The sequence below is a fragment of the Pongo abelii genome, chromosome 8 (assembly GCF_028885655.2).
Source record: "Pongo abelii isolate AG06213 chromosome 8, NHGRI_mPonAbe1-v2.0_pri, whole genome shotgun sequence".
In the NCBI taxonomy this organism is placed as follows: domain Eukaryota; kingdom Metazoa; phylum Chordata; class Mammalia; order Primates; family Hominidae; genus Pongo; species Pongo abelii.
In genome coordinates, this window is record NC_071993.2 from 55,093,483 (window position 1) to 55,108,995 (window position 15,513).

The 15,513-nt window shown below is 49.9% G+C and overlaps 1 protein-coding gene across 3 annotated transcripts in view; it reads right to left on the reverse strand.

Annotated features, from left to right (window-relative positions):
• The window catches only part of ARHGAP22 (Rho GTPase activating protein 22), a 158,231-nt gene that overhangs the window by 96,519 nt on the left and 46,199 nt on the right, over positions 1 to 15,513 (reverse strand). For all 3 annotated transcript variants that reach the window (XM_024253374.3, XM_024253375.3, XM_024253373.3), the window contains exon 3: positions 11,872 to 11,959. In XM_024253374.3, coding sequence (XP_024109142.2) covers positions 11,872 to 11,959 — 88 coding nt within the window. The remainder of the gene's footprint in view (positions 1 to 11,871; positions 11,960 to 15,513) is intronic.

The window sequence follows — 15,513 nt, forward strand, 5'->3', positions numbered from 1 at the left end:
GAAATGCAGATTCCTTGACTCACTCCAGGCCTCTGGAACCAGGGAAGGGCCAGCAGCCTGGGGGATTCTGATGCACCAGGAAATTTGAGAAGCACAGCTGTAAAGCTATGATTATTAGATTTTTTGTTTGTTTGTTTTAAAGCAACACAACTAAAAAATTAAAATCTCATTGGAAGCTTGTTTGTCTATGACAGATAAAAGAAGAACTGAAAAAAAAAGAGAGAGGCTGGGCATGGTGGCTCATGCCTGTAATCCCAGCACTTTGGGAGGCCAAGGTGGGCGGATTGCCTGAGGTCAGGAGTTCGAGACCAGTCTGGCCAACATGGTGAAACCCTGTCTCTACTAAAAATACAAAGAAATTAGACGGACATGGTGGTGTGCCCCTGTAATCCCAGCTACTTGGGAGGCTGAGGCAGGGAATTGCTTGAACCAGGGAGGTGGATGTTGCAGTGAGCCAGGATCGTGCCACTGCACTCCGGCCTGGGCGACAGAATGAGACTCCGTCAAAAAAAAAAAAAAAAAGAGAAAGGACTGGGTGGGTCAGGGGAGAAACTGTCCTGCTATCTGCAGTTCTGCATATCGTACTTCACATGATGATTACAGCCGTCTTGCCAAGTAGGCAGTTTCCCTTCTATGATCAGATGATGAAAATGAAGCTCATGGGATTTAAGTTATTGGTCCAGGTTCTTTTATTGAGCAAGTGGCAGAGCTCAAATGTGAATCTGGCTCTGTCTTACTCCAAGTACGAGGCTCCCACCCACTCCCCATCCCTGCCATTCTTTCTTTGTTCATCCTTCCTTCTTTCTCTTTCTCCCCTCGCTTCTTTCATTTTTGCATGTAGAGTACCTGTTCTATGCTGGTGTTCTCATCTAGGCCTGTGCTGTCCAATACGCTGCCACGACACATGTGGGTCCTGAGCACGTGAATGAAGCAAGTGTGCCTGAGCAACGGAATTGTCAATTTAATTTAATTTACATTAGTGTAAAAACTGACATTCAGTTCCATTGCTGAAAAACATTTAAGTATGTTTGGAATAACTTGGGTATGTGACTCTACTTTTCAATCACACATTTTATGAAATCTAAATGCAGATCAAAGATGGCTATAGTTAATTAATGTATTACATCATTTCAAATTGCCAGAAGGAGGACAGTGAATGCTCCCAACACAAATAAATGGTAAATGCTTGAGATGGTGGACATGCTAATCACCCTAATCTGATCACTGTACAATATACGTATCAAAACAGCACTATGTACCCCATGAATATGCACAATTATTATGTGTCAATTTAAAAAATTAAAAAATTAGAATAAATAAATATATATCAAGTACTCCCAGTGAAAATTTAGTGTCTGCATGGAAATGTGCTTTAAGTGTAAATATCAATTCAGACTTGGAAGCAAAAAAGAATGTGGAATATTTCACTAATGTTTATTTTGATTACATATTGAAATGATAGTATTTTGGAGCCAGTAGTTTAAATAAAATACACAATTAAGAATAAATTCACTAGTTTTCTTTCCTTTTAGTTTTAAAAAAATTTTAAATTTTTAGTCTTTGTGAGTGTGTAGTAGGTGTATATATTTATGCAGATGTTTTTACATGTGTACTCACTAGAAAATTTACAACAACAAAGATGGCTTGTGTTACATTTCTATAGAAGAGCGCTGCTCTAGGACACGATTTTGGCCAAAGGAATGATCCTGCTCAAGGGGCCTCTTTCCAGGGAGCCTGCAGGAGTTTCCCACACCTGGTCCTGTGCTGAGCTGAGAGAAGTGAGGCTAAGACAGGAGAACCCCACTGCAAAGCCAGGAAGTGTAAGAGCCACTCCCATCTCAGGGGTGGGGATCACTCGCAAACTTCTCATCTAATTTCATTTCTGTCATTACCCATCATCTGGCGCTCTGCAGACAACCTCAGCAGGGGCTGTGCGAGGTCAGGCCAAGACTCAGGCTGGCTGGTACCAGGTGCCGAGATAGGCCGGTATCAGCATCCTCCCCGCTCAGGCGGCGGCTAATGTGATCAGGGATGCTCTGGGCATGTCAGACGCACAGTATCTGTCTCCTCTGCGGAGTAATCTGTGCACACTGGCTCCCCTTCAAGGTCAGGCCTTCCTTCAAGACAGCAGGCAGCAGTCTCCTATCTGCTCCAAGGGCAGGCTGGATAAGGCCAGGCAGCTACAAGCTCCATGCCTGAGGGCGACTTCAATGACCTTGTGTAGCCATAAGACAGGCAGGAACTGGCTCCCTCTGGGCAAACTTGGCTATAGAATGCCAGCTGGTGCCATTCTACTAGGTCAAGCAGACACATCGGAGGTCACTGGGCCAGCCCTCTCATCTTACACAGGGGGAAACTGAGATTCAGAGAAGGGAAGAAACCTAATCTGGTTGCCCTTGAGAGCTAGGATCTGAGCTGAGTCTGGAAGCCACTTAAACAGGCCCCAAGGCAGAGATGTTGTTAGTGATCAGGACTCCCTGGCTTGATCCTGGAGAACTTGGCCCATTGACTTGTAAATGCACAAAAGACTCAGGGCTCTACTTTAAGCAGCCTGGCTTCTGCGCTGCCTCCCACAGGGGTCCCTGTTACTCCTGTGGTCTTTTCTGTCGACACTGCCAAGGTGGGGGTGGGAGCACAGAGTAGACATTGGTGGAGATGCGCATCAGACATTACAGTCCTTTTAAGCCCCTCAGTTGGTCTACCCTGAGTGATCTTTCTAACACATAGTTTTGGTTTTATTTTTAAGGATTCAAATGTACTTTACTTCTTCTATAATGCCATATTTTGATGGGCACATGGAGCTTTTACTGGACATCAATTATGATTTGTGTTTTAAACAATTCAGTATGACACCAGCTGGGATGATTGCTGATCTCTCCATTCCGTTAGGGGTGACCCTGGCAACAGGGCACAGATTCCATCCGATTCCAATTTGCGTTGCAACATAGGTCCATACGGGCAATAGAGAAAGAGGCTCCGCTAGCTAACATGGCATTACCATATCTGTCATGAAAATCATGTGTACATTTCTGGCGGCTCTGCCTTTCCATTGTTTGTTGAATGCTTTGAACTCCGAGGTTACTTACTGTGCTGTTGGCCAAGGGAAATCCTGAAGCTGAAGATAAAAGTGTCTCAGTCAGGGACACCTCTATCAGAGCACTCATCACACGGCATTGTGATGGGATTGGGTTGCTGTTATTAATCATAACGATTAATGATTAGAGAGCATGCAGGGAGGACGGGAGCTTATCTAGATCAGGTACCTACTATGAGCCCAGATCTGGGTTCTCAGTGAATCCTCACCTCAACCCAAGGTGCTTGGCAATATTCTCACCCCCAGTTTTTGGGACATTGAGGCTCGGAGCCCTCTGTGACTTGTCAAAACCCACACAGTCCCTGAGTAGCATGGCTATGCTTGCATCCAGCTCTCCCTGACTCTGGCATGGAGAGATGGGTGGTCTGGAACAGCACTGACTAGACGCTGTGAGGCCCTTGGTGTCTGTTGAGAGTGTGTGGAAAATGGGCACAAACAGGAAGATGGCTCCCAGACTTGCCTCCCCAGCTCTTCCTCGGAAGCTTCTTTTCTACATGCAGACACCAGCTTGCCCAGGCAACATCTGCATCCGTGTATGGTGTGTCTGGCGACAATCAACCCTATGGCCCTGATTCCCATGGGACACAATGCTAGCTTTGCTACTACCATGGTCTCTGAAGACTGGTCGGAGCTGAAAACCCAAGACCTCAAAGCCATCCCTGTCCAGGCCTCCTATTGCCTGCAGGATGCCCATCTGGTGTTTGGGGAGTTGGGGGGAGGCCCCATGGAGCCCAGTGGGAGGGAAGGAGCGTGGACCTCTGTGGGAGAGCAGAGAGCTTGCCAGGCCTCTGAATGGTACAGCTGGCCCCCAAGTCTCCTAACCCTGATCTTGAGAAATATGCGGCTCCCAGCCCAAAGCAGACAGGTGCTCCAGAATGGGGACTAGACCCAGGCCTCAGAGGAGCTGTGGTACCCTTCACCTCCTTTTGCACCAGAAAACAGAGCACTCTCCTCCTCCTCCTTTTCCTCAGATCCAGGGTGGCCATTCACGTCTTCTTCGGGCTAATCCTCAGCACTGCACACTCAGGTCCTTCCCCACAAGCAGGAATTGCTCCTGAGTGTGGGGGGCCGTCGGCTCAGTGCAATGTTGAAAAGGCACCCCGTCCTGGCCCCTTGTCTAGCACTTGGAAAGGGCAAGGCCAATGATGTGACATTCAGCCCTACAGAAATATAGTCATGGACCATCTGGAGCAGTGAACATTTGACAGAGACTGGCTGTTTGTCATCTACTCTCCCCTCTGGAAGGCACCCAAGTTGCTTTGGCGTCTCCTTGCCCCTACTAGGCAAAGCCTTGGGAGGGCTGGTCCAGATGCCAGAGTGGATAGGCCCTTCCTCACCACCCCAGTGTAGTCAGGGGTGGGCATGTAGCTTAAGCACAGATACTGAGACTTTGGGCTTTCGGCAAGTGAGCCATGCCGGGATTGCAGAGCCAGGCAAGATTCAACCTTCCCAGCACAGAGCACCACCCGCCCGCCCCTCCCAGCTCCTGGCCCCGCGACAGCCCAGCCGCCTGCCCCATCCACAAGTGTCACTCCCATCCCATCCCACCCCCTGGTTTCTGGTGAATTTCCCCTTTGCTAGAGTTAGCCAGAGCTGGATTCTGCAACCCGCTCCCAACAGGACTCTTAATCTCCACTCCCCTGGCCCCACCCCATTTACAGTTACTCACTAGAAAGATTTATGGCTCTGGTCTCAAGCCTGCAGCCAACCCACTTGGTTCCCTTTGATAGCACCAACCCACTTGGTTCCCTTCAATAGCATTGTGCTAATTCCAGAAGACGGATTTTAGCAATGAGTTACAAAGCTTAACAGATGACCTAATTCATCTCACCAAACATGGCCGTTTTTTGGGGACAGGCCTGCTCTGGGATCTTAGCAACTCCTTTTGCCCAGAGTGCCAAAGCAGGCCTCTCCACTCCCCACCCGTTCCTTGTGAATTTAAAGGGAGGCCTAAACTTGGCCTGGGGCTGGATGCCCACATCAGCAAAAAGCCCAGGTCTGAGAGGCCCCCAGGATCAAGTCTGCAAGGAGCAGACAGCTTTCAAAGGGCTGGGAGGGGCAGGGTTTGCCAGGCAGCTGCCCCGGCAAGAGAGAAGTACCAGGTGGGCAGGACCTGGGGGTCCTTGAGTTTCAGTCCCTTTGTGGGGCCTGGCTCCTTCATGCCTGCCCCGGGGGAGCTAGCCTCAGCAGGCTGAGGAAGAGCAGGGCTCTGGGGTTAGGGTTGGCTCAAGCTGCAGTTCCACCTCTCACCAGCCCTCGGATCCCAGCAAGTTACTTAGCTTGTCAGAGTCCCAGGGGCCTTGCCTGTTAGATAGGTTAGTAGAGGTTAGTCCCAGGAGTGTGGTGAGGATAAACGTGGTGTGCTCAGCTTCATTCCTTAGAAGGAACTCAGTGAATGTTTAGCCCACTAGCACTCATACACACCTTGGTCTACAACCTCAGGCACTCAACAAATATGATATTTGTTAGAAAGAATCATGTTAATTCTATCTCCAAGCCCTATGCTCCCAGGCTGGAAGGGAGCTGAGTCCCAGCTACTATTGAGATGGAGGGAAGGGGTCCTCTTTGCTGTGGTCAGGCTTACATGGGGCCTGGCAAAGGGATGGGCTGTTCTTGGTCCCTCCTGGTCACTTGATGTCTTTACCTGCAGTCACTTGGGGCTGGAAGCTAGGTAGCTCCCCTGCCTTTCTTGACCATGGTGTGTCTGTCTGAGGTGGGACCCTGGTGCCTGGAGCCAGCTTTCCTGGTGGCACCATGCCTGTCACCTTTCTGGGGCATTGCTGGGGGCAAGGTGACCAGTCTAGGGGAATGCCTCTTTCCCGACCCCGTCCACATCAATTATCTGGGGTGGGAGAGCAGGCGATTTCTGCTTTCTGCTCCAGAGACCTCACCTTCCCCTGAGGCAAGTGGCCTAGGGATTAAAAAGGGCCAGGAGATCAAAGCACAAACCAGCATCTTATACATTATACGGTCCTCCTCCTCCTGGAATAGTAATTATTAGAATTAAAACATTGGTTATAGCTTTACCTGCCCCCAATTAACTCAAACCTCCTCTCACTCACTCCCCCTGTGAGGCCCATCTCATTCACCCTTCCAGGATTCTAAGTCCCCCGCTATCTCTACACCAGGGGCGGCCTCTCCACCTTGGACCCTGAGCCTGCTCAGCAGTGTTTTTTGCAAGCCCTCCAGATGAGGCGGAGTCTCGCTAAAGCTTGAGAACCACTGCCCGACACCATTCTCCTGCCACAGAGGACAACTTTTCATTCTGGCAGAAAGCTTAACCTCCTGTTGCTTCTAATCCTTACATTAAATTCAGTTACCTATGTGCTGAGCGCCTTGGAACTAAGGTGTGAAGGAGACACACAGCCCCCGTGCCCACTGTGCTTGCCCATTGCTGCTTCTGCCCAGCTGCTCTCCCTGATTCTTCACCTGGATGACTCTCATTTAACCTTCAAAGAGCAGGGTCATTGTCACTTTATCCTGGAAGTCCCGTGTACTCCCTGCGTGCATCAGGGTCCCCTCCTCCAGGCTCACACAATTGCCTTTTTACTCTCCTCCTAGCCCTTCTCATCCTGTGAGTCAATGCCTGCCTTCCTGCCTGTCTCCCCGACCTTGTTAATTCTGTGAGGGTAGGAAGGTGTCTTTCTTACTCCAAGGTAACAGATCATTATACAGAATGGCAGGACTACTGACTGTTCACCAAACCAGCCTCGCCTTCCTCCTGGAAAGAGCTGGACTGCATTTCCCAGACTCTCTTGCTCCTAGGTGTAGCCACGCAACTGCATTCTGGCCAATGGGCTGTGATGGGATGATGGGGCCACTTCCAGGCCTGGACCAACACATCTCCCAGGCATGATGGCCTCCTAGCATGGAAACAACTAGGATGCTTTTTCAAGCCACAGGTTTCAGATGGCGAAACCATGAAACAGGAAGATGCTGGGAGACCAACTGCCTGCCAATCACAAGTGTTCATTTTTGACTTTATATGAAAGACAAATAAATTCTTGCGTCAAGATCCTGAGATTTGGGGGTTATTCCAGCAGTTCACTTACCCTAATACAAAAAGCTAAGCTCACTGGAGAATAAACATGAAATGGTTTTACTTTCCCAATAACTATGCTTATCACTTCCCACCTTCCCTTTGAGTCGCTGCTCACTTGGTGATTTTCCCAGGGTCCAGATTGTGTGCCACTCTTAGTTATTCTAACAGTCTCATTAAGGATCTCTCCAATCCTTAATTCTGTTCCCTCACATCTGGTTCAAAGCTCTTTTTGTGCTGCTCCCCCAGCACTGTGGCCCTCGGGGACTGGGGTGTGCTGGCATATATGGGGGTTGCTTCTCCTAGACTCTTCCCTGAACTGCACCCTGGGCACTGGGGTGGGAAGGAGGCAGAGGGGAAATGCAGACCTTTCTTTGCTTGCCAGGCAAGGTTGCAGTTCCCTCCCTGGTGGATGGTGTTGTGAACTGGGGCAGGGGCACCCTCCCAACCAGCTCCTCTGGGCACTGGGGATCTGTTGTGAGTTCTGACCTCAAGTCTCAGTTGACTTCCTGCAGGTGGCATCTTGCCTATCTGCCCTGCACTATGAGAATTCTAGAAAGTCTGACGGCCCATGTCACCCTCTTTTCTCCATCAGTGCCCAGGCCTGTGGTCCCACAGAGGCTTCACATTCTGCTCCTCTTGAGAACTGGATGCTTACGGCAGGAGGTGTGCCTGGCCCCACTCTCTGCTTGGCAGAATCCCATTTGCCATCAGTCCTCAGTTAGATTTTCCTTGCCTGGTAACCATGAAAAGCAAATCTTGTGTGTAAGCAACTGTCCAAGCAAGACACAAATGCCAGTCACCCTTTCTCTCAGCCTCCCTTAAACTTTATAAGTGGTTTTCCTGCGTGTCCCCACAGCTTCAGGGAGGAGACCGTCACCTCTGCCTAAAGCAATTGCTCCCACCTCTCAGTATGCTTTATATACTGACCATGTTGGGGAAGCAGTGGCAGGCCACAGCCACAAGAGGACAGAAGTCCCACTGGCACTAAAGCCCCCTTATAACAGTGTTTTCTCTGTGTCTTGCTCAGTGGCTGGATGTGCAGGTTCTCAGGTGCTTTTGGAACCAGAGGTGTATGCTGTATCAAGTTCCAAGACCTCCCAGCCCAGATAGGAACAATGCTAGAATCTGCAGGAGGCCCCATATGGCCAGATACCTGTGTTGGAGGGCAATTTTAGTGTGTGGCTTTGGAAGCCAGATGGCTCGGCCTCAAGCTCCACTCCTATCTAGCTGTGCTGTCTGAAAGGCAGGGGGTGGGCAACAGGGCCTGCACTTTCTGGCCCAGAACTGGCAGATCTCTCCACTAGATGGCACTCACAGTATAATATTTCCTCATTTTTAATTCTACTTTGAAAACATTGTCATTTTTTATATCGTTGAAGAGCACAAATAGAACTATGGCTTAAAATTTACGTAGTTGATTCTACGCATGACCATCCTTGGAATTCTGTCACATTTCCAAGAGTTGTCAAGTTTTTCCTCCTTTTGGGGGTGCTGGCTGGAGAGTGGGGGACCCACTGTGGTGTGACTGGTGCCACAGGCCAGCACAGGCATAGCCTGGAAGTGATCGGGGGTTTGTCCTCCTTCCTCATATTCTGCCCTGATTTCCCGGCCTAGGCCCAGACCCCAGGCGGGGCTGTTAGGCTCCTTCCTGCGCCTGTTAGTTCACTGCTCTCAGAGCCTGCCACCCGGCACCCTCGGAACTGTAGGAGAAGCCCCTTGTCCCCTCAGCTGCACCTGCCGCCCTTCACCCACCCAGCCTAGATTTCCTCTTGGTCTTTGCACATTTCCCCCGGGGGCTGTGCTTGGTGCACACTGACACAGCCCACTTGGTGATACTTCCTGCTCCTGCCCCCAGGTAACTGTGCTTGGCCTAGTGAGGATAAGTCCTTATTGTGCCTTGAGCTCAGGAAGAAAATGTCCCCAGACTTCTTAATGGCAGAGACTGACCCCTGCTCGTCTCAGGACCCCACAAGGCTGGCTCAAAGCTGAGGTCACACTAGAGATTTGCTAAGTTGGATGTGAATGGGTTTCTTGGCCTTCCTGTGACTGCATGTTACTGTGGTTTAAGGTAGATTCATCCAATCTTCTTCTTATTCATTTTTAGCCCCAACATGGCCTATAGCGGAAGCCTCAGTCAGCAACAGCTGTAACAGGAAGCCCACCCTTCTGGGGTCAGGCTGACCTGGGAGGGTCCAGGCTCCCCTACCTTCCAGCTGTTTGGCCTCAGGAGATTCACCTTACCCCTCTGGCCTGACACCTTCATGGGCTGTGAAGGATGGGGAGCTTTGCCAGCTGCAGCCAGAACCAAGCATGAGCTTCCAGTGCAGGCTCCCAGGTCCCATCTGAGCAGGCTGATAGGAAGCACCCTAAATCCGGAGTCCCCAGTGGGAGAGGAGCAGAGAGGACCACTCTTGGGCCCTGGACAGCACTGGCATTGTGCTCTGCTCTGCAGATAGCTGCGCCGTACTCTGCAAAGGCTGACTGGACCACTCACCGCCCACCACCCATCCTGCTCTCCCTGAACTGCTCAGCAGCTGCACAAAGGCTGGAGGGCAGAGATGGGCAGCTCTGGGGAGCAGCTCTCAGGATCTGCAGGAACCTCGTGCAGGCAGGTTACTGTTGCTGTGCTTGAGACAAAGGAGTTCAGGAACTTTCCTTCCCGTAACAAAGTCCTTAAGCCCAGGTGGGGAAAATGCTAGAATCTGTAGGGGTCCTCAGATGGCCAGATGCCTGTGTTGGAGGGCAAGGTAAGTGTGTAGCCCAGAATGTCTGGGCTGAAGCCCCAACTCCGCTACTAGCTGTGCGTCTCTCTAGGGATTCTTTCTAATCCCCATGGTTTGTTTTTGTACAATAATTCTGACGACATTCCCTATCTTAGAGGGATGTTGGGAGTATTGTGGGAGGCAGAATAATGGTCCTCAAAGATGTCCATCTTCTAATTTCTGGAACCTTGTGACTATGTTACCTTATATGGCAAAGGGTCTTCTCCTACTACCCCCCCATACCCCCAACACCACTGGCAAGAGTCAAATAAATTCTTGTAAATAGCTCTGACCCAGATAATGAACATGCGCACAGGCGATGTCCCTTATCTGGTCTATGGGGCACACACTCAGTGCCTTTCTGAATTGATGGCTGGAGTGTGTTGACCTCTACCTTCTAGTTCTGGCCTCGACTCACTACCCCTCTCCCCAGAGCCAGGGGCCACACCCCTCGCCTAGATGGCAGGGCCCTGCCTACCTCACTACTTGCATTTCTTCTCTATCTGAATAGCTGAGGCCTTTTCTCCTGGTTCCACAGTCAACCTCTGTTTTCTACTCCATACCCCAGGATCCCTTTGTTACCACCTTCTGATGTGCAGTTTTACTACAAAGATTCTTGCATTAGATGAAAAGGAATACCCAAGTGAAACCATAGGTACTTGAATTTTGCACAGGTGCATACAGTTGGAAAGGGTGTTTCTGCACTTCAACTTCAGCCTGTGCCCCTGTGAACTCTAGTATGGACAGGACAAAGGTAGACATGCCCCTATCCCAGGCAGGATCTGCTCATACCTGTTCCCAAAGAGCCTCTGCTCGTGGCCTGAGCCTGGGGTGCTCCCTCAGTGGACAGCCAATAGATCATTTCTCAGGATGGCTGGGGTGGCTTTACTGCTTTGCGACCAGTCATAGACTTACTGGTTCACTGGGCCACAGTGAGGCCCTAGCACACTCAGTTCACAGCCACCACTTCCCAGGATGTCTAAATTCAGCTGACACTCTTGGTACCCTTCCCAGACCCCTCAGCACTCACTGTTCCCATCATGCTGCCAGTGGTCTCCTTCCTCAAGCATCTGCAAATGTTCCTGAAGGCTGTCTCTGTCTGCAGAGTTTGGTCCATGTGAGGGTAGGCCAGAAATGTCGGTTACTCCCCAGAAAGAAGTTCTCAAGGACTTGGGGGGTGGGAGTGGGTGGGTAGAGACCCAGCCTCACTTCTTGGATGAGACCCCTCTGAAGCCTGTTCTGCACTGTGTCCAGAAGCCCCTGTGGGAACTGAGCCAGGATGCCTGCAGCAGCAATCCACTCACTAGCATGCCCGGGCTGGCTTTCTTCCCTTCTCTGACTCCCTTCCTCATGCCAGATCCTTGTCTCAGGCTCTGCTTCTGGGGGAGGCCAAGCTAAAGAAAACACTGGCTGACAGCAGAGCCGGCCCTGCTATGTACACTGGCTTCTCTGCAAGGCACTTTTACTTAGTGCATTAACAACGACATTGTCAAACTTGGAAGTTTAAAATATTGTTTTGTAACTGCTAACGTGACAGTAGAGCAGTTCTTTAGGCAAAATTATTCCTCTTCCTCCTGCCACATCCCAATTCTCTGCCTTGGAATTTATAATCATCCTTACTTAAATATTCTTGATCTGTGCTAGTGTTCTTCCCTGGCTTTATTTCCAGGTATTGTGTTTAGATTTTCACCCTGAGATGTTCCCATTGACTAGTTTCTTTCCTTGCATTTATCGTGAATTTAAAAATCCTCATTTTGCGTTACCCAAAAGCTCATTGTCCAGATAATTGATGGGACTTTCTAATTTCTTCCCCATGTGAGTATCCTGTAGATTTGGCCCACATTTCCGAGTCATGCCTGGAGACTGCGCTGTGGCTCCTGCGGGAGGAGTGTCATGAAGGTCTGCCCTTCCCAGGCCAGGGGCATGGCAACACCCCCACCAGGGCTGCAGAGCTGGAAGGTGCTCAGGCCTACCTGGGCTGATCTCAAAGAGGTGCTTCCCTGGGTCCTCGGGGCCAGGAGGAAGTTCAGTCACCTGTGTCCCTTGTAGAGAAATAAATCCCTAAAAAGGAGGCAAACACAAACACAGGAGCATGAGATGATGGGGAGGGGACTGCTGTCGTCAGGGTCCCTGGAGAGGAGAGGTTAGGACCTGGGGCCCTCCAGGCCATGGCTGGGAAGGCTGGGCCTCAGGGCTTGGCACACACCTCCTCTCTCAGGGAGAGATGAGGCCTACTCAGGGCCCCAGGTGGATTAAGGTGGACACTGTTGTTTGCATACATGCTTGGAGGAGCTCTCCCCATAGGCAGGGGGAACTCTGGAGCAGGGGGGAAGGCTCCCACCACTGGGAGTGCCCGATCCAGTGTGCCACCTAAGCCTTTCTGGGCCAGCAGGGTTTTAGGCTGGACAGGGTCAGGGAGAAGCCTGGCACTCTGGCTCCTGAGGCAACATGGGGGAAAGGATCAACAGATCTGTGTGCGTCCAGTCCTGCCACCTCTTGGCTGGGTGAGATTTCATTTCTTTATCTATGAGATAGGAGTCAGCTACCATGTACACGGTACCCCACTACAGAGAGTGCCAGGTGCCTGGAGTGCGTGTGTATGCATGACAGAGGGCGGCTCCACCTGCTCTCTAGTGCTGAGGTCTGGCAGCCGGACTGAAAGGTGCAGAAAAAGAGCATGAGGTATCGGGATGGGGAGGCTGGCTTTGAGTCCCAGCCTTGCACTTCCAGGCTATGTGACCTCAGGTAACCCGCTCAATGTCTCTGAACCTCAGTTTCCACATCTGCACAATGGGACACTAACTCACATGTCTCAGGAGGGTTGAGATGCCAGATTCCCACGTGGTAAGTCCTACTCAAGAGGATGAGGTGTTAAAACCGCTGTGATTGACCCTTCCCCAACCGCCAGGCTAGGCAGGGCCTCCTTTATCCTCCTTCTGTATGTCAGTGACTGTGAACTGTGCTGAGGCCTTTATTTCATTCATGCTTGGTTTTGCTCAACTCAGACTTGGTATGGCTTCACTACCCATTTTTGGTCCTCTCAGTGGGAAACCCATTTTGAACTCCATCCCTGAACCAGCTACCTGGGTTCAAATCCTGGCTCAGCTACAGGAACGTTGTTCAACCTGTCTGTGCCCCAGTTTCCTTATCTGTGAAACAGGAATAATAAAGTAATTTGTGGGGATGTTTGGAGCATCAAATGAATTAGTACTTGGAAGTTCTTAGCACTTAGTACTGGTACACAGTGAGAACTGTGTAAGTGTTTGCTAAATAAATGCCTGCTATTATTGTATGTCAGGGCTCCACACCCAGTGGGGCACCGCATCCCTATGTCTGCATTTACCCAAGTGAGGGGCAAAGTCACCTGCTGTATTCAGGTCACCTCCTGCCCCTACACCCCTGTGTACTCACAGAGTACAGCCCCCCAATATTTTCCAGGCAAATCCTGGCTTTCACAGGGTGATGGGAGCCTCCCATGTGCTGCTGGAATCTTGTGCTGCAAGGACACATGGAAATGCCTCTTCTCATTTAAGCAACGTTAATGTGGAAAGGCAGAACATCGTCCTTACCCGCAGATGCTTGCTTTAGAGGAATTACAGCAATAAACAAGAGAAGCAGCTGGTAATCTTTGTAACTGAATTAATGGTTACTTTCTTGCTAGAGAACTTGGAGCTACTGGAAATAAATTAGGATCGCAGCCCCAGGATGGAGAAATGTGCTCATTAGAGGGTGTGGGTGAGATCCATCACTGGCTAATGGGATGCATCTCGGGCGTTTGCTGTTTCAGTAACAGAGTCCCTGTGTCATTCTGGGTACTTTGCTGTCTTTTTTCTGTGTCCCAAAATCTGTCATCCATACAAGGAGAGTAACAATATTGACATTGACATTGCTTTCTACTATAGCTAAATGGAAAAGCAGTAATAGCTTCTGTTTATGAAGACTGTACTGTATTCCTGGCTCTTTGCCTAAATTATTGGATTTAACGTAGAGACCCCGGGGGGTAGATACTACCATTCCTGTCTTCCCAGACAAGCAGACAGAGGTCAGGAAGGTGATGCAACCAGCCCTGTGCCCACCACCCACAAGGGTGTGCTGGGGACATCGGCTCAGGTGTGCCCAATGCTGGAGCCCCAGGCTTTATTCTTTGCTTCCATATCTTTATCATGGCAGCCACCAACTGACTTTGTTTGCAAGAAGCCACAGTGGAGAGCCAGGCTGTGACTGTGGGATCCACTGTTCACTTCTCAGGGGAATCCCAGTGTGCCCCCCACCACTGCAGGGGCCCTAGCACTGGCCCTCAGCTGCCCAGATTCCTCTGCCTCCCACAGGTCAAGAATGTGGCTCTGGGACTGGCTGGGGGTTGGGGGCCTGGGGAGCACAGGGAGTCTGCTCTCTGGTCCCTGATATGACATTTGCTAAGACTGTGATGAAAAGATGTGAATGAGTCAGAATATAGCATTCAGCTGAGACACTCAGGGTAGGTCTCAACATTGAACGTGCCTTGGAGTCACCCCAGGGCTTGTTAAAACACAGAGAGCTTGGTGTTTTGGTGGTATTTAACAATGGGGTCTCTGAAAACTATAAAGTATCCTGATTTGGAGTGTTTGCTAACTTCAGTGATATAAATACCCTCCCCCTCCATGGCCCATTTTATGACGTCATTGCATGTGGAGCTGAGAAGAGATGCACCATAGTGTTTGCACCACATGGATGCAATGGATGTCAGTAACCTCCAGAGCTTAAGACAGTATGTGAAGTCATAGTACATTAAGTTAGGAAATGATATATTTTGAATACTTTTTAACCTTTGTTTTTACTATAACTTATTTATCGGTAGTTTTTTGTGATTTAATGTTTTTGTTTTTGTTTTTTTGTTTTGTTTTTTTGCTTTTTTGGGTCTGGCTCTGTGGCCCAGGCTGGAGAGCAGTGTTGTGATTACAGCTCACTGCAGCCTCTACCTAGTGGGCTCCAGTGATCCTACCATCTCAGCCTCTATTTGGGACCATAGGTGTATGCCACCATGCCCAGCTAATTTTTGCTATTTTTTAATTTTCAGTAGAAACGAGGTTTCCCTATCTTCCCCATGCTGGTCTCGAATTCCTGGGCTCAAGCAATCTTCTTGCCTTGGCCTCCCAAAGTGTTGGGGTTACAGGTGTGAGTCACACCACCCAGCCTGATTTAATTTCTAATAATGTAAGTGTTCAATCAGAATAGTGCTAGACCCCACCCTTGAGTTTCTGACCCTATAGGTCTGGGGAAAATAGGACCATTTGCATTTCTAACCATTTTTCTGATGCTGAGAGCCCTGGGGAATACACTTTGAGAACCACTAGTCTAGGGACACTAAGGGAAGGTGGCAAGAGGATGACACCTTTTTCATGAGCTCACTCAGCACCTTGGTTTCCTTACCTGGAAAATGAGGACAATAATAGTATCTGCTTCATGAAGCTGTCCTGAGGATTAAATGATTCGATATCTGGCCCCAGTGGCCTTTGAGAGACTGTTTTTTGCCAAGATTCTGTGCTTTAGACGCATGCAGGTCACAAGAACCAGTACCTGCTTCTAGCACCTCAGACAGCGCCCTCAACTATGAGGGTCCTGGGAATTCTTTGAGG